The following is a 23,847-nucleotide window of genomic DNA, read 5'->3' as shown; positions in this document are numbered from 1 at the left end:
CATCACACGAGTAACAGATTATTGAGATCAGAAGGCATAAATGTCAGTAAAAGCCATATGGATTGTATCACAAGTCAGTAGATTATCCGTTTACAGAGCATGAAAGAATGAGTCTTTACAGAGCATGAGAGAATGAGTCAAAAAATAAGGACTATTTTCAAGGAAGTAGAAAGAAACATTATTTCCAATTGTTGACTCATTATTTCAAAGCTTGGTCAGTCTTCTTTTTGCCATGTATTTCCCATTCTGGTTGATGCATTTTTGTAGGCAATGACAGATTTTTGTATGCCTACATCATACATGCTTATCACTATGTTGTTGAGAAGCATTGGACCTCATCTTTCACCTTGTCATTGTTGTTAAAGTGCATTCCAGCCAAATATTCCATGAACCTAGGAAACACAAGGTAATCACTGGATGTCTAGTCCCGACTTCAACTTTAGGATTGATGGGTATTATTTCACCCAAAATATTTCTAGAGAATGACAGGTTTGACTGGTGATGGGATGAATGTTTTTGCAGAGAAGGCTTAAATAATTATTCAACATTCTTTTTCTCTGGTGCTGAATTGTCTGTCTGAGCTCTTTAGGTGTCTCAGTCAGCATATTTTGCATTTCAAAGAGCCATGAAGTTGACTAACAATACATGCTTTCAGTCTCAAAACACAGTTTCTATGGCTTTGCGAGCAGACTGTCTTTGTATGAATTTTTGAAGCTTGAAGGAAGAGAAATGTTACCACTCACATGATTAGTCTCAGATGTGGAATGGAAGGCCATAATTTCATCACTTGTAACAATCAAATCGAAGAAGTTGTCCTCTTCATCTACATAGCATCAAAGTAATTCTAGATAAGAGCCAACATATGACTGTTGGTGATCTGGTGTGAGCATTAGTGGAACCCATCATCAGCACAACCACCAATATTTTAATTTTTCTTCTTAATTCGTATGAATTCTGCTCCAGGAAACCGAAGGAATCAAAATGCAGTGATCACTAAGAGTGATCCTCTAATCTTGATGAATGGTTCATTCAGCCTTTGTGACCTCTAACCAGAAATGGGTTGTCTCCTGCTTCTTTCAACATCATTAATTTTAATGTGGCTGTCCATAAACTCCCTATACATGTCATCATTTTTGACATCAATGATCTGGAATGGCTGTCTACCCAATTCCTTAAGTGACAGTGAATTCTGATTTTAAACACCCTTTGAATTTTTTTAAAAAAAAAAGAAAAGAAAAAAAAGGCTATGCACACTTTGCACATGACCGTAACTGCAAGTGGAAACTCAGATACAAGTGGCTGCCAAGCTGTACATCCCAGGGGACCTATCCATTGGGATTATCCTTGTATCAATTGATATCAGTCTGAGGGAACGAACAAGCACTTCTGCAAGCACTTCTACCATGCTGTCGCAAACTCTCACCTCATTGGAAAGATGGAATAGAATGAGGAAATCCTCTCTTGCAATACAAATTCCCTGTGCCATTGGATCAGAATGTTATTCAGAATTCATATGGAGTACTTGAACACCTGGCATAGAAAAGACTTAAACATTCTGATACACCTGTGCTAGTGAGTTCTATCATCTGCAGAAAGTATGATCTTAGCAGGGAGAAGTAGATCAGGTAGGGAATTTATTCTTACCAATAATGTAACTTAACACTGTCCTCTAAGTGGAATCTATCTTTTACCCAGTCTGAGGTTTGTGACACAACACTTGTGCTGATATATCATGGGAAGACAAAGAGAAATTATTCTCTTCCTTTTATTGGATGATGAACAATTTACCACTCCAAAGAGTGATGTCATTTTAGTTTCACTCCTTGAAATTGGGAAAGACAGCACATTTTCATGTAGTAATCAAATTGTTTCTGTAACTAGTTGCACAGGAAAGACCGTGATGTAAGCAGTCTTCTGCTGCTTTGCCTGAGTGTTAGAATGTAGGGGAGTACTTATGGTAGTTGGTTTCAGCATGAGGCTGGAAAAACTCATCTATCATTAATAACTGGAGTCTCATAAAAAGTAGGTGTCTTTTCCAATCTTGATAAGGACTGGGAAACTACTTGGAACCATAAGAATCTCACACATAATGCATAGGGCTTGAAGGTTTTTGTTTTCTTCCATTTTTATAAGGTCCAATTTCTGACAGTGTCCTAAATAATGATTAAATAATGTGTTATCATTTTCAAAAAGAGAATGATGTTTCTCATTGCAGTGTTAGATGTGTGACTATTTAAGTTACTGCATTTAACAGTAGGCTATAGCATCTGTCATAAGTAGGCCAGTTCAGTTATCCTTATTTGTGTATAGCTTTTCTGTTTTCAGATCTTCTTCCAGCCTCTCAACTACTAGGAAAGAGATGATTACTGGGAGAGGCTGGAACAAACTGGTTTCAAATGCTTGTCCTCCAAGAAGCACACACATGTGTGTGAATATCATACCAAGTCATAATGTAAGAAGCTTTACTGGAGAAATCACCATTTCAGTGGCCCTTCTCTGGGTTTTCAGGTTTTTTGAGTAAAGTTTTTTTCATTACGATCTGAGATGATACTCAGAAAACTTGTATGTCAGCTTTCTTCGATACTTTCTGCATTTATACATGTGACCGTCTTTTAGGGAAGAAATTTCTCACCTGCGTCCCAAATGCCTGTTAACAATAATGGAAATTCCTGGGTGTATCTGCTTCCATTACAGTAGATATATCAAGCAGAGGAAAGGCATAGAGAAATATCACAAATCTGTTGCTACTACAGAGGTGGCCTTATGAATCATTCTGCTTAGTGGATGGTTGTGTTGAAATACAGTGAAATGAACAAGCTAATAATAAAGTAGCTGAGCATTCCTGTGAGAAGACGATATAATACTTAATGCCATTATCACAGGCTTATCTCGATGTTAAGCCAGAGAGTTATGTGCAAGAAGGGAGGCCTGGAATGAGGAAACTAATGAAAAATGTATTATTTTTTTAAAGTTTGGTATTTTAAATTACAGTTTTTGTGTAAAATTTTAGTACAGTTGCAATGAACCCACTGTCAGGTGTCTTAATAACTTTATCATTATCACAGAAGATGACTTTATCAGTATTAATGATTTAACAGTTATCCGTGAATCTTAGGTCTAAATTATCTTCTTATGCTACTCTGTCACACATGAGAAGTATTTACCCAAACAACAGAAATTTTTCTTATGAGCTAAGACAATGGTAGCTTGCAGTTGATTTTCTTATTGTTGCATGGAACGATGGTTATTCACGTGAAGGTCCTTCTAATCAGTTGTGTGTGTTACTTCAATGTTTCCACTTGAAATTTATTGACACTCTTGCAGCACTGAGCTCTGCCTCTCTCTTGATGGTTTCTTTCTCCATTTCTTGGTCCATATCCATCTGACAACTTCTGTGGCAACAAATCAGTGAACAATGCCAATTTATATGCCATGTCACATTCTTTATAGTGGAAACCACTATGAAACATGATGTCAGTGGATTCGGTTGTTGCTTATCTCTGCAGTATGAAGTAGAATAGATTAACACACACACACACACACACACACACACACACACACACACACACACACACACACACACACGTGATCACCACGTGTCTGGGCACTAAGGCCCGACTGTCGTGAGCAGTGATTTTAGTTGGTGTGGGTAGTGGCGATACAGAACAATTGTCAGATATGGAGGGTGAGGGGTAGTAGAATAGGTGTGAGGGAAAATGCTGTAGTGCTGCTTGTGGGAGTGTGCAGTGATATGGTGGGGACAGGATCGTGAGTTGCTAGGTGCATTGTTGGATGGCTGTGCTGGTTGAGGGAGGAGAAGGTGGAGAGGAAAAAAACAGAGAAGGTGAAAGGACTATCCAGGTGCGGTGGGAGGAATAGCAGGTGTGTGTTAGGCTGGAGTAGAAGCAGGAAAGGGCATGGAGGCAGCTGGGGACAGGGCCTGGTGAAAGCTGAGGCCAGGGGTTATGGGAATGAAGGCTATGTTGTAGAAAGAATTCCCACATGTGTAGCTTAGAAAAGCTGGTTTTGGAGGGAAGAATCCAGATGGCATAGGCTTTGAAGCGGCCACTGAAGTCAAGCACACTGTGATTTGTGGCATGCTCGGCAGCTGTGTGGTTGCACTGTCTCTTGCTCACAAATGGATAGACAGCTTGTTAGTCATCATGCTCATGTATAGTACTGCTCAATGGTTGCAGCTGAGTTGACAGACACCATCTCTGCTATCACAGTTAACCCTGCCTTTGATGTGGTAGGAGATGCCTTGACTCAACTGAATTAGGTAGTGAAGTGAGGTTGTAGGGCACAGGTCATGTATCTAGGTCTATTACATGAATTGAGCCATCGGGCATGGAGTTGGGAATAGGGATGAAATAGTGATGGACAAGTATATTGAATAGGTAGTGTGGGCAGCAGAATACGATTGTGGCAATGGTGGGGAGAACATGTCTCATTTCAGGACATGACAAGAGGTAGGAGTACCCCTGTGTGGAACACGATTCAGTTCCTCCAGGCCTGAGGGTACTAAGTCATGAGAGGGACACTCCTTGGGCCATTTGTGGGGAATGGTAGGTGACTGGAGACAAGGTGTGGAGGATCTGTTTGTGGACAAGGTGAAGACGTCCTCAATGATACCTTCGACATATTTGGAGAATGACTGCTTCTTACTGCAGATATGATGGCCACCAGTGGTAGGCTGTATGGGAGGGCTTGGGATATGGAGTGGATGGCAGCTGTTGAAATGAAGTTATTGTTGGTTGTTGGTAGGTTTGATGTGGACAGAGGTACTGATGTGGCCGTCAGTGAGGTGGAGGTCAACAGTAAGGTAGGTGGCTTGTTGGGCTGAGGAGGCCAGATGAGGCCAATAGGGAGGAGAGGTATTGAGGTACTGGAGAACTGTGTCACCTTTATTCCAGAGGATGAAGATGTCATCATTGACTCTGAAGCAGGTGATGGGATTTGAGATTCTGGATGACTAAAAGGATACCTCTAAATAGCTCACAAGTAGGATAGAATAGGATGGTGCCATGTGGATGCCCATGGTTGTCCCACATACTTGTTTGTATGTGACACCTTCAAACGAGAAGGACTTGTGGGTGAGGATATAGTTGGTCATGTTGACCAGGAATGGGTTGTAAGTTTGGAGACAGTCTGCTGATGGGCAGCAAGGTCATTGAAGTATGATGATGCTAGTGTAGGGGAAGGTGACACTGAAAATGACAAGCGGGGCACTGGATGGTAATACCTGTAATGCTGCCTACATCACCTAAGTGTTGAAAACATACTATAGTGCAGCATTTGTCCATTAATACTCTTAAGGAAAAGATACTTACCAGGAATCATTGGACTCGCTAGGCACATTCTAGTGGGCACTTTCTTCAGTACAAAAAATTATGGTTTCAGAACTACCTTGTAGTTAAGGATGATAAACCGTATGTTTTCTGTGCATGAGCATGGTAGGTGTTCCAACTACACACATCAAAAAAAGTTTTGCATCACTTCGGTTCTGAGAGTTCCGGAACCTATACAGAAAGTTGGAATAGAGATAAATATAAACATCATTTCCACCCTTTTTATTCCTCATGAAAACCACCCACTGCATATTGTACCACCATACAGCAAGACCTTCAGAGATGGTGGCCCAGATTTCTGTACGCACCAGTACATCTAATACCCAGTAGCATGTCCTCTTGCACTGATGCATGCCTGTATTCGTTGTGGCATACTATCCACGAGTCCAAGAAGGCACTGTTGGTCCAGATTGTCCCACTCCTCAGTGGTGATTCAGCATACATCCCTCAGAGTGGTTGGTGGGTCACGTCATCCATAAACAGCCCTTTTCAATCTATCCCAGGCATGTTCGATTGGGTTTATGCCTGGAGAACATGCTGGCTACTCTAGTCGAGCAATGTCGTTCTCCTGGAGGAAGTCATTCACAATATGTGCACGATGGGGGTGCGAATTGTCATCCATGAAGACGAATGCCTCGCCAATATCCTGTCGATATGGTTACACTATCAGTCGGAGGATGGCATTCACGTATCATACAGCCGTTACAGTGCCTTCCATGACCACCAGCGGCATACGTTGACCCACATAATGCCACCCCAAAACAACAGGGAACCTCGACCTTGCTGCCCTTGCTGGACAGTGTGTCTAAGGCATTCAGCCTGACTGGGTTGCCTACAAACAAGCATCTGTCAATTGTCTGGTTGAAGGCATGTGTGACACTCATCGGCGAAGAGAATGTGATGCCAGTCCTGAGCGGTCCACTTGGCGTGTTGTTGGGCCCATCTGGACCATGCTGCATGTTGTCGTGGTTGCAAAGCTGGACCTCGCCATGGATGTCGGGAGTGAAGTTGCGCATCATGCAGCCTATTGCACACAGTATGAGCCATAAAAAGATGTCTTGTGGCTGCATGAAAAGCATTATTCAACATGGTGGTGTTGCTATCGGGGTTCCTCCGAGCCATAATCCGTAGGTAGCAGTCATCCACTACAGTAGTAGCCCATGGGCGGCCTGAGCGAGGAATGTCATTGACAGTTTCTGTCTCTCTGTATCTCCTCCACATCTGAACATCATTGCTTTGGTTCACTCCAAGACGACTGGACACTTCCCTTGTTGAGAACCCTTCCTGGCACAAAGTAACAATTCGGACGTGATCGAATTGCGGTATTGACCGTCTACTACAGACAACATGAGCCATGTACCTCCTTCCTGGTGGAATGACTGGAACTGATTGGCTGTCGAACTCCCTCTGTCTAATAGGTGTGGCTCATGCATGTTTGTTTATATATTTGGATGGATTTAGTGACATCTCTGAACAGTCAAAAGGACTGTGATGCAATATTCACAGTCAACGTCTATCTTCTGGAGTTCTGGGAACCAAGGTGATGCAAAACTTTTTTTGATGTGTTTATTAACCAAATAGGAACTGTGTCCCATCTCACAGGTAATAAGAGTCCCAGTATAATTGTGTATGCAGTTGGTATTGCTCTGCGCCACTGTCTCCTGTATAGTGCATTTCCATGTCTATGCACTCTTACAGCCCCATTTCTTGTGTTTCACATGAATTAATGCAGTGTTTAAGACACTGATCTCATGTTTGTGTGGAATTGTGATTAAATCAGTGTCTCATATTCTCGATCTGTGTTTTCTGTGATTTCGCTGCAATACCTTATGTGACCAAAGAGGCGATTCCTTGAGTAATGTCACACCATATAATGAGAGCGATAGAAAAGTAAAATACAAGTAGTTGTAGGTTTACATCATCATCGTCATCCACAGTTTGTGTGAAAAAAAAGCAACAGTTATAACATGTGTAACTAGAAAGAAAAAGTCAAAAACATTGAAACAAGTGGAACTTAGAAGCAAATGATGCGAGCTGTTGGTGAGGAATGCATGTCTTAGAATTGCAACAGTTTTATGTTGTACCTGAGAAATTTTTCAATATTATGAGAAGGAAAGTTGCTACTCACCATATAGCGGAGATGCTAAGTCGCAGATAGGCACAACAAAAAGACTCTCACAATTAAAGCTTTCAGCCATTAAGGTCTTTGTCAACAATACGCACACATACACACACACACACACACACACACCAGTGGATGATGAGAGTAGTGGTGGTGGGAGGGGAGGGGTAAGGAGAAGGTTGGGGTGGGGAAGGGGAGGGATAGTATGATGGGGGTGGCGGACAGTGAAGTGCTGCTGGCTGGACGGAGGGCAGGGGAGTGATTGGGAGGGAGGAGGGAAGAAGTAGCGGAAAATGAGAGAAATAAAAAGACTGGGTGTGGTGGTTGAATGACAGATGTGTAGTGCTGGAATGATAACAGGGAAGGGGGTGGATGGGTGAGGACAATGACTGACTAAGGTTGAGGGCAGGAGGGTTATGAGAACGTAGGATGTATTGCAGGGAAATTTCCCACTTGTGCAGTTCAGAAAAGCTGGTGTTAGTAGGAAGGGTCCATATGGCACAGGCTGTGAAGCAGTCATTGAAATGAAGGATATCATGTTTGGCAGCGTGTTAAGCAACAGGGTGGTCCACTTGTTTCTTGGCCACAGTTTGTCGGTGGCCATTCATGTGGACAGATAGCTTGTTGGTTGTCATGCCTACATAGAATACAGCACAGTGGTTGCAGCTTAGCTTGTAAATCACAAGACTGGTTTCACAGGTAGCACCACCTGTGATGGAATAAGTGATGTTAGTGACCGGAATGGAGTAGGTGGTGGTGGGAGGATGTATGGGACAGGTCTTGCATCTAGGTTATTACAGGGGTATGAACCATGAAGTAAGGGATTGGGAGCAGGGGTTGTGGAAGGATGGACGAGTATATTGTGTAGATTCGGTGGACGGTGGAATACAACTGTGGGAAGAGGGGTGGGAAGGATAGTGGGCAGGACATTTCTCATTTCAGAGCACGACAAGAGGTAATCGAAACCCAGGCGGAAATGTAATTCAGTTGCTCCAGTCCTAGGTGGTACTGAGTTACGAGGGGAATGCTCCTCTGTGGCTGGATGTTGGGACTTTGGGAGGTGGTGGGATACTGGAAAGATAAGGTACGGGAGATTTGTTTTTGTACAAGGTTGGGAGGATTATTACATTCAGTGAAAGCTTCAGTGAGACCCTCGGTATATTTTGAGAGGAACTGCTCATCACTGCAGATGCAATGACCATGGGTGACTAGGCTGTATGGAAGGAACTTCATGGTATGGAATGGGTGGCAGCTGTCGAAGTGGAGGTATTGCTGGTGGTTAGTTGGTTGGATATGGATGGAGGTACTGATGTTGTCATCTTTGAGGTGGAGGTCAACATCTAGGAAGGTGGCTTGTTGGGTTGAGTAGGACCAGGTGGAGCAAATGGGGGAGAAGTTGTTGAGGTTCTGGAGGAATGTGGATAGGGTATCCTCACCTTCAATCCAGATAGCAAAGATGTCATCAGTGAATATGAATAGTAATGCAAAAGAAAATAGTATCAAAGGAAAACAGCACTGGGTCAGAGTCATTGATTACACCAGTTCTTCTGAATTGCAGGTGGAAACTTTCCCTGCAATACATCCTACGTTCCTGTAACCCTCCTGGCCTCAACCTTCGTTAGTCACTGTTTTCACACATCCACCTCCTTCCCTGTTCCCATTCCAGCAGTACACAGTTGTCATTGCACCACTACACACAGTCTTTTTATTTCTCTCCTTTTCCACTACTTCCCCCCCCCCCCCCCCCCCCCAACCTCTCCCCTGCCCTCCATCTAACCTGCAACTCTTCACTGTACGCCATCCCCACTACACTATCCTTCCCCCTGTTCAAAGTGCCGTCAATGCGAACAAGAGGTGACTAAGACGTGTAACCAATGGCACCCCATACCATCACGCCGGGTGATAAGCCAATATGGCGATGTCGAATACACGCTTTTAATGTGCGTTCACGGCAATGTCGCCAAACATGGATGCGACCATCATGGTGCTGTAAACAGGAACTGGATTAATCCGAAAAAATGACGTTTCACTATTCGTGCACCCAGGTTCGTTGTTGAGTACACCATCGCAGGCGCTCCTGTCTGTGATGCAGCGTCAAGAGTAACCGCAGCCATGGTCTTCGAGCTGATAGTCCATGCTACTGCAAACGTCATCGAACCGTTTGTGCAGATGGTTGTTGTCTTGCAAACGTCCCCATCTGTTGACTCAGGGATCTAGACGTGGCTGCACGATCCGTCACAGCCAAGCGGGTAAGATGCCTGTCATCTTGACTGCTAGTGATACGAGGCCATTGGGATCCAGCACGGCATTCCGTATTACACTCCTGAACCCACCAATTCCATATTCTGCTAACAGTCATTGGATCTCGACCAACGCCAGCACCAACGTCACGATACGATAAACAGCAATCGCGATAGGCTACAATCCGACCTTTATCAAAGTCGGAAATGTGATGGTACACATTTCTCCTCCATACACGAGGCATCACAACAACATTTGACCAGGCAATGCCGGTCAACTGCTGTTTGTGTATGAGAAATCAGTTGGAAACTTTCCTCATGTCAGCACGTTGTAGGTGTCGCCACCAGCGCAAACCTTGTGTGAATGCTCTGAAAAGCTAATCATTTGCATATTGCAGCTTCTTCTACCTGTCTGTTAAATTTCGCGTCTGTAGCATGCCATCTTCGTGGTGTAGCAATTTGAATGGCCAGTAGTGTACTATTGAGACATAAGTGAAATAGCTGACTAACAAAGTTTGTTGACTATAAGAAATCCATACTCCCCACCACAGCTCGTAGTAGTGCTACCAGTGACAAGACTGCACAATTAAACCGAAGAGATTTCTCTTTTGATGTGCAAGTTTAATTTTCTGAACTGATCCCTCTCCTCTATAGTTCCTTTGTGGCAGCGACACTCCCAGCATGTATCATTGGTGGTGGTTGGTACTGTCAGGATACACCACTGCATATGATGGTACAACAGCACTCCAATGTTAGATAACATTGCTGGAGATAGGGGCAGCTGAGATTGTAGTAGAAAAGTGTATTTGCCTCCTGAGTATACTGGTGAAGGTCTGGGCACTGAGATTCTGTGAACAATACAGTGCCCACTACCTAACCTGGGCAACACAGTAGAGATTCTGCACTGTTGTTAATAGACCAGCAGCATCTTGACATAGAGTGCCCTTTTTTGCTGCAACAGTAGTGATAGTAAAAGTGCCCTGCTGCATAGGTCCTAAGATGTGGTGTGGCAATGGCAGCTGCTAGTACTGGAACTGCGTTACTGGCCATTGATGCAATACTACACAATGGCATCCCTGATGTCACCTGTGATGGCAAAAATGACAGCTGCTTCCAGTTGCAGAAGAATTTGGCGGAGGGGTGGTGATGGGCAGCTGCACTGTTGTGGTCCACCATCATAATCCTGGCAGCAGTGTTTGTTGCAGTGGAAGCGTTGCAATGTTATCATAATCTGGTGTTCCACAGAGAGATTGGTGGTACTGATACATTTGATAAAAGGATCGAGATGATTAAAATGGCCATCCCATTCCTTCCACCAAGGATGAATCCTTGGTAGTACGAGGAAATGAAACTGGGTATTCCACATGTGAGTCAGATATACTGACCATTTAGCTACAGAAGCAGACATTATTCTTACAGCACATTGATAATTGTTACTCTTGATAAATAAAAATGTAGTTATGTGATGATAATAATAATAATAATAATAATAATAATAACAACGCTGTGATAGAATAATCTCTAGGTCAGTAAAATGTGATGAACAAATGAGTGAATGTCACATGACTTCTGTGTCACAAATGTTCAATGAAATTTTAATTCTGAATTACTTTCAGGACGAGATGCATCTAGAGCCTTTGTCACTGGAGAGTTCACTGAAAGTGGTTTGATTGATGAAGTACTGGATTTGTCACCAGAAGAATTAAAAAGCTTATCAGACTGGGCAAAATTTTATCAAACACAATACAAGTACAAAGGTGCGATAGGAATAAGTATATTTAATTTGTAAGCAGTGTTACATGGAGTTAGTGTTGTTAAACACACTTTTTTTTTAGGTAAACTCCTTGGGCGGTATTATGATGCTGATGGTAAAGCTACACCATACTTACGTGAAGTGCAGAAAAAGATCAAACAAGCAAAAGCCAGAGAAGCTGATACAAATAAACTGAAGCTTATGTTTCCTCCATGCAATGTTGAATGGAGTCATGATACAGGAAGTAGAGTTTGGTGCTCAACAAGAAGGTTAGTTGTGAGCACATAGGTGATTACTGATTCACACATTTTATTCACACATACTGTTCTCCAGTGATTTGAACTAGAGTGAATTTCATTTCATGAAATAATGGCAAAAAACATCAACTTGCGGCAACCTTCTCTAAAGAAAAAAATATATTTTTAATTATGTCTAGTCAGTAGATGATGGGAAACACCAGAACGAAACAAAGACAATCCAGAAACATGGTTAATGTTTCAAACAGAAAATTCCATTCAGAAAAACTTAAAATTTTAATGAATGGCCAGCACTTAACTTCTTAGATGTTTTTCCTTTAGGGAGGAACAAGGGATTAGTGGAGGTAGGTTGGAAAGGAATGTGGTGGTGTTGGTGAGGAGGTCATGCAGACTCCAGGTTGAGAGGTATACACCTGTTGTAGAGGCAAGGGGAGACAAAGATTTAGGAGAAGGTGCCAGATAGAGTGGGACAAAGGTGAAAGATAAGGTACCAAGTAGCGTTGGAGATCAAAGATTGTACATTGGTAAGCTTCATGTGAGCTATCATCTCACAAATGATAGAAGGAGCAGACTAAGATTAAAGAGGAAGAGAAAAGACAAGTAGAATGAAAATTCAAATGAGATATGAGAGGAAACGGGACAACAGTAGGGAAAAGCCATTTAAAAATGCAAGAAAGAGGACCAGTAAAAATAAATAATTGAATTTTGAAAGAAATTCTACTGATGGTAAAGGGGGGCATGTTGTTAAAAACTACTTTGCTACCAAATCAGTAATCCTGTTTTCTACACAGCAAGTTTACTCATTGATTCCAAGTCGATTACTAGACAAGAATATGGTTGGGAACATGTGCAATAATTTTTCACAGTTTTTGTTTGTAATGCATTTATTCTTCTGGTGGACGCCTTCACTAGATCTTGAGCATCAGACTGTTTTCTGGGAAATATGAAACATAAGAAAAATCGCAGTCTTCATGTATGAACATTAGAAATATAATCACCTGCCTCTGGACTTGGCATCTATTTATGAGGCATACTATTTATAAACAGCCAAATCATTTTGTAAATATGTACTTTTAAATAATTAGTGAGATTAATCTGCAAAAGTGCTGTTCTCTGTAAATGAATAAGTTATGCCAACCACAAATTTTAATTAATTTGGAAATTATTACTGATTGGAGAAATAATGTTGATCATAATTAATTAGCTGCATTGTAGGTAACCATCTACCACAGTAGTACCTGAACATTATACTGTACCATTATCTTAAGAAGAATATTCCTTTAGTATCATTTGTCTGTCTCATAGCATAAAAATTGTAACTTCTAACCATTCTCCCATAGCACTTCACCACAAAGAGTGTTTTATTTTACTCCTACAGTAAGTGTTTATTAATTTTTGTGTGACAGTATCAGAGCTCCTTCATATCCAGTCTCTTGTATCACTATAGGAACTTAATCTATGCTTTTTTTTAAAAAAACTGAAATTACTCTTTATAAAAGAAAATAATTTCTGATTCCTTCTGAACTTACTAAGATATCATCAAATAAATAAATACTCTTCTGTTAGTCGCAACTTTTCATTATAGTTCCATACAATATATTTCTCTGTAACGGCATCATCAGATCTGTGGGACAAAGAACTTGCATTAGAATGAATTGAACAAACATTTATAAAATAACAATGCTTAGAGTAATTGCGGTAAGAGGTAAGTTTTTTACTTACCTTGTGGACACACAGTATCTTGTCAGTATTTAACATCTTACTCAACACAAGAGGCCAATCTGGCTGTCACCTTGTGGTGCATTACAAAGTAAACTTTTTCAGTCACGAAGTGGCTGAAGTGACTGCTTTTATCAGATGTGATACACTAATGATGTGGTACACTAATTGTAATATGAAACAGTTTTTCGCCTCTTTAAATATTATAATTACGGCCTAAACATGTGGCGCTATAAAACTCATTATCACTTTACAGTAGATGTTGTTGTGCATCCAAAATGTGTAACTTGACTCACCATTACAATACAGTTTTATATAAATCAAAACTACAGTTGATACATGTACAGAAGAAACATGACTGCATTACTAATAACATAAGCCATAGCTAACAGTGTTATGCATCTGTAGAGAAGAAAGGAACTTTAGATCCAAAGTGACATCAATTTCCCCTTGGACATTAACAGATTACCGGATTGAACTAAACATTCATAACCAATATCCACAGTAGATCAACTGAGAACAATTTAAGGGGAGGGTTGAAGAAAGTACTAATCCATGAGGACATAGTTTTGCATTATTGTGCGTTATATGTTTGGTTAAAGTTGTGAATCATGTATCAAAATCAAGTTCTTCGTAATTTTTTATGCAAATTATTACATTATTTTTTAGATATTTGATGTGCCATGCAGGCTAAAAATTGTTAATAATCCCACAAAATCCTTTACTTGTAACATTGTCCCCACTATTGTAGGTCATTATCTTCATCAAAAAGTACCTAGAAAAAACCCGTAGGGGGCTCACCACTATGTGGTGAGTTCGTGCTTGGCTACCACCAGGCTCCAGCCTTTGCAGCATCTTTTTCCTTCCATGCTGCATGTCTATCCTTCTGCTATTCTTTTTCTCCTCCCTTGGGGAACATATCTGGAATATTTTCAGGAATGTGTTCTGAATTTTCAGTAGCCTGACATCATAACATCCCTTTGCTGTTTCTTCTTTCTTTTTTTCTTTGTTCTCCATCTCCTAACCTTTCTCCGCTTCAGAATGTGAGGTTCCTCTTTGTTTTTTCTTCCGCCCTGTGCACCCTGAAGGCCAGCCAATGCATCTGATGCGTAACTGGTTACTGGGTAACACGTAATTCCCAGCCCGAGGTTGAGAGGTAGGTTCTGCATGTATCCCTGATACAGGCAAGGTCCAGGGAGGGGTGATTGCTTGAGCTGTTACCTTCCCAAATTGCCATTTGGTCCCTCTGTCAGGAGTTCAAGAGGTGTGACCTGAGGAGTGAACTATCACCTAAGGCAGGTGACAGGTGAGCCCCCTCTGGGTTGGAGGGAGGAGGGGGCAGTTGGAAGGAATGCGCCAACAGAGATGCTGGCAATCACAGGGAATTTTCTCGTAATGAGCCAATCACCATCTAAATTTACTTCTGTTAAACATAAATGGAATGAGGATAAAGATTCCAAGACTTATCCAGCTGCTGCACCTTAGTTCCTCGCTGTATCATGCACTGAAGAATATCAGTCCTTTGCTACGGTTAATCTGTTTGTTGTTCAGAGAGGTGTCGATTCAGTTGGTGACCCTGTGAAATCTTGCTCTCGTTTATGCTACGACACTTTGCTTTTGGAGACTAATTGTGATTCTCAAGCACAACAATTGCTTGCAGCTTCATTTCTCCATGGCTATCCTGTTCATGTCGAGGCCCATTGAACACTGAATTTTGCATGTGGTGTTAGGTACACTAGGCTGCTTGATGGTCTGACCAAGGGAGAAATTCAAACTTACCTCTCTGATCAGGGTGTTACTGCAGCCCATTGGATCATGAACAAGATTGATGCATTCTTAGTGCCTACATGCATTCTTTTTTATCACATTTGATAGAATAGTGTTTCCATCAGAGATCAAAGCAGGCTATGAGGTCATCATGGTCTGACCATACATTCCAAACTCGATGTGCTGGTGCCAGTGTCGACATTACAAACACACTCCAATGTCATGTCAAACCACAGCCAAATGCTGTAGGGTTGCTCATGAGGGCAATTGTCCGTCTCTTTATCCCCACTGTATCAGTTGCAATGGCAACCATGCTGCCTCATTTCGAGAATGTCCCTTGTATCTTGATGAACGGACCATCCAGGAGATCTGGGTGAAGGAAAAAGTGCCTTACCATGTGTCTCACAAGTTATTGGCTAATTGAAAGCCCTGTGTTTTACCATCTGGCACTTACAGTACAATTCTTGCTACACCTCACTCCACAAAGCACATGTCCATGCAGACTTGCTACCTCAAATTAAGCACCACAATTGTAAAATTGCCCAGTGTCACAGTAGCATCGCCATCTGCTGCTGCTCCAGATGTGCAACAAGCCCCCAAATTTTCACCTCTGGAAGCGAAATCACCTGCTACATAACCGGGAGGCCAGAAAACACGTGAGGAATGCTCCCCCAAAGACTTTTTGTGTCCCTCCAGCCAACAAACATCTGAGTCTTTATCTGCTAACTGCAAAGGTTCCAAGAAATCAAACAAAGGCAAATGGTCTTTTCCTTGGCCAACTTGGAGATCCTCTTCAGTGGTCTTGTCGTGTGATACGCTCACCTGGCCAACCTCCATTTCACCAGTGCGCACCACAATTTTTTTTTTGCGCTGGAATCCACACACCAACCCAGTGAGAATGCTGAAGCCTATGTAGATATCATGGAGCAAGAATCTCCAGCCTCTGCACCCTGTAGCAGTGAGTCTTCAAAGGCTGGCACTTGGCAGCTGCTGAGTTGACAACCCTTCATTTTTTCCCTAGTTCCATTTCCGTCTCATGACTCCTCCAATGGAATTTCACGGCATTAGATCCAACAAGGATGAATTGCAGCTGCTCTTGGAATTGCAGTGTTCACATGTTTTCTGCCTCCAGGAAACGTAATTGAAACCTTGTGACCACCTTGAAATTCCTTTCCGGTCCACTTCGGCCTTCCTACGATGGCAAACTTAATTCATTATAAATAGTTGTGTGCGCAATGTCGTCACATTATTCAGTATAGCAAAAATGCTAGCTGGATTTTATTTACTAGTTCTTTTAAGAGTTCCACCCCTTCTTCTATCATGTGGGCCAACCCCTGACAGCTCTCTGGGACCAAGTCCATTACCCAGTTTCTGGCCTGACTGGAGCAGATGGTGTCATTGTGGACCCCTTTGCTATATCCAACACTTTGGGCCGCTACTTTGCAGAGATTTTGAGCTCCACCCACTATCACCCTGCCTACACCAGAAATCAGTGGAGGAGGCTCCTTTCAGAATTGGGAATGCTACAATGCTGCCTTTACTATGTGGGAGCTAGATCGTGCTCTCACTTAATCCTGATCTTCTGCCTCAGGACCGAGCGAGGTGGCGCAGTGGTTAGACACTGGACTCGCATTCGGAAGGACGACGGTTCAATCCCACGTCCGGCCATCCTGATTTAGGTTTTCCGTGATTTCCCTAAATCGCTCCAGGCAAATGCCGGGATGGTTCCTTTCAAAGGGCACGGCCGACTTCCTTCCCCGTCCTTCCCTAATCCGATGAGACCGATGACCTCGCTGTCTGGTCTCCTTCCCCAAAAACAACCAACAACCAACAATCTACCTCAGGGCCGGAAAATGTTCACATTCAGATGTTGCAGCACCTTTCTCTTGTGGGCAAGCTCTTTCTCCTCCATACTTAGAATCATATCTGGGCAGATGGCACATATCCCAGGTGCTGGCATGAAGCAACTGTTGTACCTATACCTAAGTCCGGTAAGGATAAACATCTTCCGTCTAGCTAATGCCCCATTTCTCTCCCAGCTTTGTTTGCAAGGTGATGGAACATATGATTCATGCCTGGCTGGTACAGTGGCTGGAGTCTCACAATTTATCAACCTCTGCATAGTGTGGATTTCAAGCATGCCATTCTGCAGCTGACCATCTCGTCACTTTGTCAACCCATGTCATGAATGGTTTTCTGTGGAAATCCCTGACTGTGGCTGTGTTTTTTTATTTGGAGAAAGCCTACTATACATGCTGGACGACTGGTATCCTCCGTACTTTCTACAAGTGGGGTTTCTGCCCCATTTCCTTTGGGAATTTTTAGAAGACAGTTTTCAAGGTACATTTGAGTTTGGCCTCGTGGGACACCTTCAGCCAGGAAAACAGAGTGCCTGCAGGCTCCGTCCTGAGCATCTGTTGCCAACAACCGTATTATAGCCTGTCTCCCATTGGGCATCTCTGACTCCCTTTTCGTTGATGATTTTGCAATCTATTGGAGTTCCCCATGGACTTGTCTCCTTGAGTGGTGTCCTCAGCAGTGTCTCGATCGTCTTTACTCGTGGTGCATTGACAATGATTTTTGCTTTTCCACTGACAAAACCATTTGTATGAGTTTCTGGCAGCACAGTGGCTTTCTTATACCATCTTTACATCTTGGGCGTGTCGCCCTTCTGCTAGCTGGAACTACAAAATCCCTGGGGCTCATGCTTGATAGGAAACTACCTTGTTCCTTTACCTGGCAGTCCACTATACCCGGTTCCTCATCATCCTGTGCGTCCTCAGCAGTACTTGCTGGGGAACAAATTGGAGCACCCTCCTACGTTTGTACCAATCCCTTGTCCGTTCGAAACTAGAATGTGGGTGTTTTGTTTATGCTTCTGCATGTCCGTTAATCTTACGCCATCTAAATTATAATCCACAATCGTGGAAACTGTTGGCCAGTGGTGCCTATTACACTAGCTTGGTTAAGTGTCTGTATGCAGAAGCTGCTGAACTACCCCTGTCATACCAAGGTGATGTTTGTCTGCCATGCCTGGCCACCCATCCTATGCTCCCTTCTTCAATGACTCCTTTGACCGCCAGTATGGGGCATGTCCCTCTTCTCTGTTACCTCTTGGGGGTCACCTTCGCTATTGCTCTGGCAGCTTAACTTCACACTACCGGCTACTTTCCCAATGAGTGTGAACCCATCTCCACCTTGGTTTTGTGCAGTAGCCCTGTTTACCTTTGACTTCAGTCACTTCCTAAGGAAACTACTCTAAGTTTCTTGACCTTTGCACAGAACTTAGCGATAGTACCTTCGTGTACACTGATGGATCTCTGACTGACTGTGATGTCAGGTATGCCTTCGTCATTAGCACTGACCATTTTTGGTATTGGCTTCCGGAACACTGCTCAGTATCTGCAGCAGAGCTCTTTACCCTGTATCAGGCCGCACAGTACATCCGTTAACACAAGCATTTCAGTTGTGTCATTGGCTTCGATTCTCTCACTGCCCTTCAGAGCTTCTGTGTGATGAACACAGTCCATCCCTTAATGCAATGGGGCCAAGAAAGCTTCCAGTTGCTCACTGTTGATGGAGCCACTGTGATGTTTATGTTGATTCTTGGTCACATTGGTCTGACAGGAAACAAGGCCGCCGACGCTGCTGCCAAGGCTGCAGTCCTCCTACCTCAGCCCGCTTATACTTCTATTCCTTCTGATGACCTCTGTGATACTGTCTGTCAGCAGGTGGTGTCATTTTTTCATCGCAACTGGTCATCCCTTCATGGGAACAAGCTCCAGGGAATTAAACCTTCCCCAGCTGCCTGGCCGACCTCATCTCGGTGCTCTCACCATGAGGAGATAATTTTAGCTAGGCTGCATATTGGGCACTGTTATTTTAGCTGTCACCATTTGTTATGTGGTGATCCTCCACCACTTTGTGCTCATTCACCAACCTACGATGGTTCGCCTTTTCCTGACTGAACACCCTTTCTTTTTAACCACTTACATTCCACTGTATGTTTGCCATCTGAGTTATTGGCTGTTGTAGTGAACGACGTGTGGGTGTCAACTGCATTATAGTTTTTATCCGTCATAGCAATATGGTGAAGGACATTTAATTTAAAAAAAAAAACAATACCTAGAAAAGTTTTGAGAGCAGATATGTGATTTTTACTATCTTACATCAGAGATTAGTACACTAGAGAAGCTAAACATAAGAAAATAGAATACAGTGAAACCCCTATTTTACATTTTCTTGCGGTCCAGACTTAAAATTGATGAAAATGCAGAATTGAGGAAAATGTTAAAACCCCACAATACACGAGCAAAAACACATGTAATCGGCATGTATAATTAAAAATTGTAGTCCTCTCCAATAATTTTTATAAAACCTGTCTAAGGAAGGAAATAAAATGTGCAGTAGAATGTTTATACAATAATTTGTGGTAATGACTTTCATCAGTTCTTAAAAAATCATAGATGTATAACAGCAAGTAAAAACCCATCAAAAAATTGAATTTGGTCGGAGTACAAGGTAATCGAGCTGTTTTCTGACATACTATGGCTACGAATTGTATTTTCAAAACACGTTTTTCAGCAATCGTCCTTTGTTCTCGCCCAGAAAAAAGTAAAAATTGATGAATATGTTGTTCAAACCAAAACATCAGAGCAACTAAATGGTTAAACCATAAGCATAAATGCAGACATCTACTTAATGACATACTTTGTCCCCATTGCTGTTATTGTTTACTGCTTTTCTCATGAGCTGCACTTCATATGCTCACCACCATTGAAGTGTTATTTTAGGCTTGATGAGAGAAACAGAGAAATGAAAAAACAAGTTTACTTTCCCAATTGACATTGCAAGCTTATTAGAAGTGGGCTCCATGAATGTCTGTGCATTGTGTAAAATGTAAATTTGAAAGGAAGTTCAGGTGCTACAGTTTCGATTCATGCCCCCTATCACTGCTACCAGTGTTTACATTCTACAGTGTGTGTTGTGTGTGGTGTAAAGCATATACACTACATACATGGTTAGTGTATGTAGTTGTTGCAACTGTATCATGTCAAATTTGAACACGAAAGTCATTAAAATATGCTATTGCAAAACCTTTGTTCTATTTCCATGTGATATCTCTGTCATAGCATGTCACCTGCATGAAAAGTGTATTTTCAACATTTCACAAGATGCTTTCACGCTATCTGCATGCCCATCACTGAAGGGCCACTCCCCCTCTCCACACATCCAGTAGGTGAGCTCATTTTATATGTGTTAGTGTGGTGTGGTGGCTGCGCTGGCTATTGTATGGCTTAACAGGTCACAAACCAGTAAGAGTTCACTAGCCGGAAATGGGCAACGTTTCCCCAGTTATGATCGAGCATATTTTTCAAGACTCAGTGTCTGAATTTAAAAGATTGACGATTGATACTGTTGCTGAATACAGTAAATCAGAAATACATGCAAAAAGTCCGCCTGCTTATCTGGGTGGTAACATGCTTGTCTCCCATGCAAGCGGGCCTGGGTTCGATGCCTTGCTGGGTTTGAGATTTTCTCCGCTCGTGGGCTGGGTATCGTGTTGTCCTCAACATCATTTCATCCTCATCACTGGCGCCAAGCCTTCCAATGTGGCATCGAATGAAATAAGACTTGCACTTGACGGCCGAACTTCCCCGAATAGAGGCCTCCCGGCCAACGATGCCATACGCTCATTTCATTTTTTTTCATGCATTGGCTCAGTCCAGAACACATCGCGTCAACTGTCTTGTTTTTCCATTACTGCTGCAACCTAGCAGTAGTTGTATCATAATTGCACAGTGAAGCGAAATGTTGCAAGTTGCGCTGGCAACACCAATCATGGGTAATGTCAGCTTTTTATCTCTCCCATCTCCCCTCTCCCCAATGGCCTAAAATATTCTCTTAATTCTGCCACCACTCGTGGTGCGAATCATATGTCAATAGGAAGAAAATGGGATGAAGTCAAGTGAGATGTTGAGTAAGAACTTAGACTTGAGGTAAACTTTACTAAGAAGAAATGTAAAATTGGGGAATTTTTAGCATTGATGTTATGGGTATGAATTTATGGTGAAGAGTTGCAAAAAACACAAAAGTAAAACACAGGAGGAAACCATGTGAGTTTTTGTTAAGTGCAGTTGCAGCACTACGAAAGCAATTTTAGGTTTTAGTTTTCTTCATTATTCACTTGAAGGTTTTCAGCATAGTAGCAAATAACTCTCTCTCTCTCTCTCTCTCTCTCTCTCTCTCTCTCTCTCTCTCTCTCTCCCCCTCCCTCTCTCCCTCTCCCCCTCTCCCCCCCCCCCCCTTTCTCTCTTCCCCCTCTCTCTATTAGTAGAATGTGGTCCATCATATTTTCTTGCTGGGAATTGCCTCTCTGTCTCTTTTTTTAGAGTGAAATACTTAAAAAGTCTGCATTCACTTGACATTTTTCATTCACCCCTCTGAAATTTTCATTTGCTATCTACCTCTATTTCAGTGAATCAAGACTGTATTCCTTCCTAAAAATAAATGCACAAACATTCGTAAAAGAATAAAACAGAATTAAAAATAGTGCTAACACACAGTGTTTAACATTAGGGCCTGAACAGTGCTAACCCTTAAACAAATTCATTACAGGTTATTTTTATTGTTACAAGGTAAAATGAACCAGGGACTGTAACAACAGTACATGCATTCATTGGTATACAATACATTAAATTTATATATTGCTAACATTAAAGAATTCTCCGAAATGTAAACAAGTGCTATGTATATCGACCTTTTGAGGTTGGACTGGTGGCAATGTAATGCTAAGCCACACTTACAATATTTTCAACATTAGATGAATTTCATGGTGTGTAAACAGGATCTGCATCACGATTACATCCATCTGTTTACTCAATTACAAGATTTCGATGTCACTGCTATGGTGACCCTGTGGCATGCCACAGTTTTCATCCAAAGAAAAGAACATTAATATAGTAAGGCAAAACAATGTATGTAGACAGCAAATGCTTTCTAACTTTTCAAATGGAACCACTTGTCAGCTGGATGCAGTGCAGCTTATACCATGGCAGATGTATGATGAGACTGATTATTATTAATTTGAAGATTATAACAATGAAAATAATCAATTTTTGACAATATAATGTAATTGGATAGATATCCAATTAAATTAATTTGAAGGTTAGCACTTTCTTCCACCAATCTTGTCGGTTATAAGAGGCTAGCTATCAAAATTATTGGCTATTCAGGAGGCACTTGTGATTATGTTCCACTTATCCCTAAGCTGAAAGTATTTGTATGGAGTGTAGCCATGTGTGGAAGTGAAATGTGGACGATAAATAGTTTACACAAAAAGAGAATAGAAGCTTTCGAAATGTGATGCTACAGAAGAATGCTGAAGGTTAGATGGGTAGATCACATAACTAATGAGGAGGTATTGAATAGAATTGGGGAGAAGAGAAATTTGTGGCACAACTTGACTAGAGGAAGGGATCGGTTGGTAGGACATATTCTGAGGCATCAAGGGATCACCAATTTAGTATTGAGGGCAGCATGGAGGGTAAAAATCGTAGAGGGAGACCAAGAGATGAATACACTAAACAGATTCAGAAGGATGTAGGTTGCGGTAGGTACTGGGAGATGAAGAAGCTTGCACAGCATAGAGTAGCATGGAGAGCTGCATCTGGACTTAAGACCACAACAACAACAACATCCCTAAGCTTAAGCATGTGATGTTTGTTTTTACAGTGCCAAAAATATTCCCTCACTGTGGGAGATGCACTACTGTAACAGCATTCTCCTCCACTCTTGCTTGAACATTGTATCACTAGTCCCTATTTCAGACATTAATTGCACTACATATATTTTTTAAGTTATTTAAATATGTTTGGTAGAATGGTTCAGTTAGATCCATGCCTAGTTGTAACTCAGTAATTCAGTACTAACCATGCTTTTGGTCATTCATTGCCAATTTTTAATGTCTCTCCATCAAAACTATAACCACCTTTCCTTTAAGAAGAAGAAGATGAAGAAGAAGAAGAAGAAGAAGAAGAAGGTAGTAATAATAATAAACATAAATATAGCCTACAAACTTCTCTACAAAATTTGCAACCGCCTAACATGAAAAGGAATCAATGGTCAAGAAGGGAATGAGACAGGGTCGTAGCCTATCCCTGTTGTTAATTATTCAGTCTGTACATTGAGCAAGTAGTAAAGGCAACCAAGAAGAACTTTGAAGAAGGAATTAAAGTTCAGTTAGAAGAAATAAAATCTTTGAAGAGACAGCAAAGGACTTGGATGAGCAGTTGATGGGAAGTGTCTTGAAAAGAGCTCATAGTATGAATATCAGCAAAAGTAAAACAAGGGTAATGGAGTGTAGTAGAGTTAGATCAGGTGATACTGAAGGAATTTTAAAAGGAAACGAGACATTAAAAGTTGTAGATGAGTTAAGCTGTTTGGACAATAACTGACGATTTTCGAAGTAGACGAAATACAAAATGGAGATTGATTATTGCATGAAAAGCATTTCTGCAAAATAGAGATTTGTTAGCATCTAATGAAAATTTAAGTAAGTCTTTTCTGAAGCTATTTATGCAGAGTATAGTCTTGCACTGAAGTGAAAGGTGGATGGTAAAGAATTCATAAAAGAAGAAAA

General features: G+C 41.8%; 1 protein-coding gene across 1 annotated transcript in view; it reads left to right on the top strand.

The window, feature by feature from the left end:
- The window catches only part of LOC124798184 (neuferricin), a 50,046-nt gene that overhangs the window by 18,143 nt on the left and 8,056 nt on the right, over positions 1-23,847 (top strand). Inside the window, exons 2-3 of the mRNA XM_047261471.1 lie at positions 11,327-11,467; positions 11,546-11,732. Coding sequence (XP_047117427.1) covers positions 11,327-11,467; positions 11,546-11,732 — 328 coding nt within the window. The remainder of the gene's footprint in view (positions 1-11,326; positions 11,468-11,545; positions 11,733-23,847) is intronic.

Source organism: Schistocerca piceifrons, chromosome 5 (genome assembly GCF_021461385.2).
Source record: "Schistocerca piceifrons isolate TAMUIC-IGC-003096 chromosome 5, iqSchPice1.1, whole genome shotgun sequence".
NCBI lineage: Eukaryota > Metazoa > Arthropoda > Insecta > Orthoptera > Acrididae > Schistocerca > Schistocerca piceifrons.
This window is presented reverse-complemented; position numbering and strand designations above follow the sequence as displayed.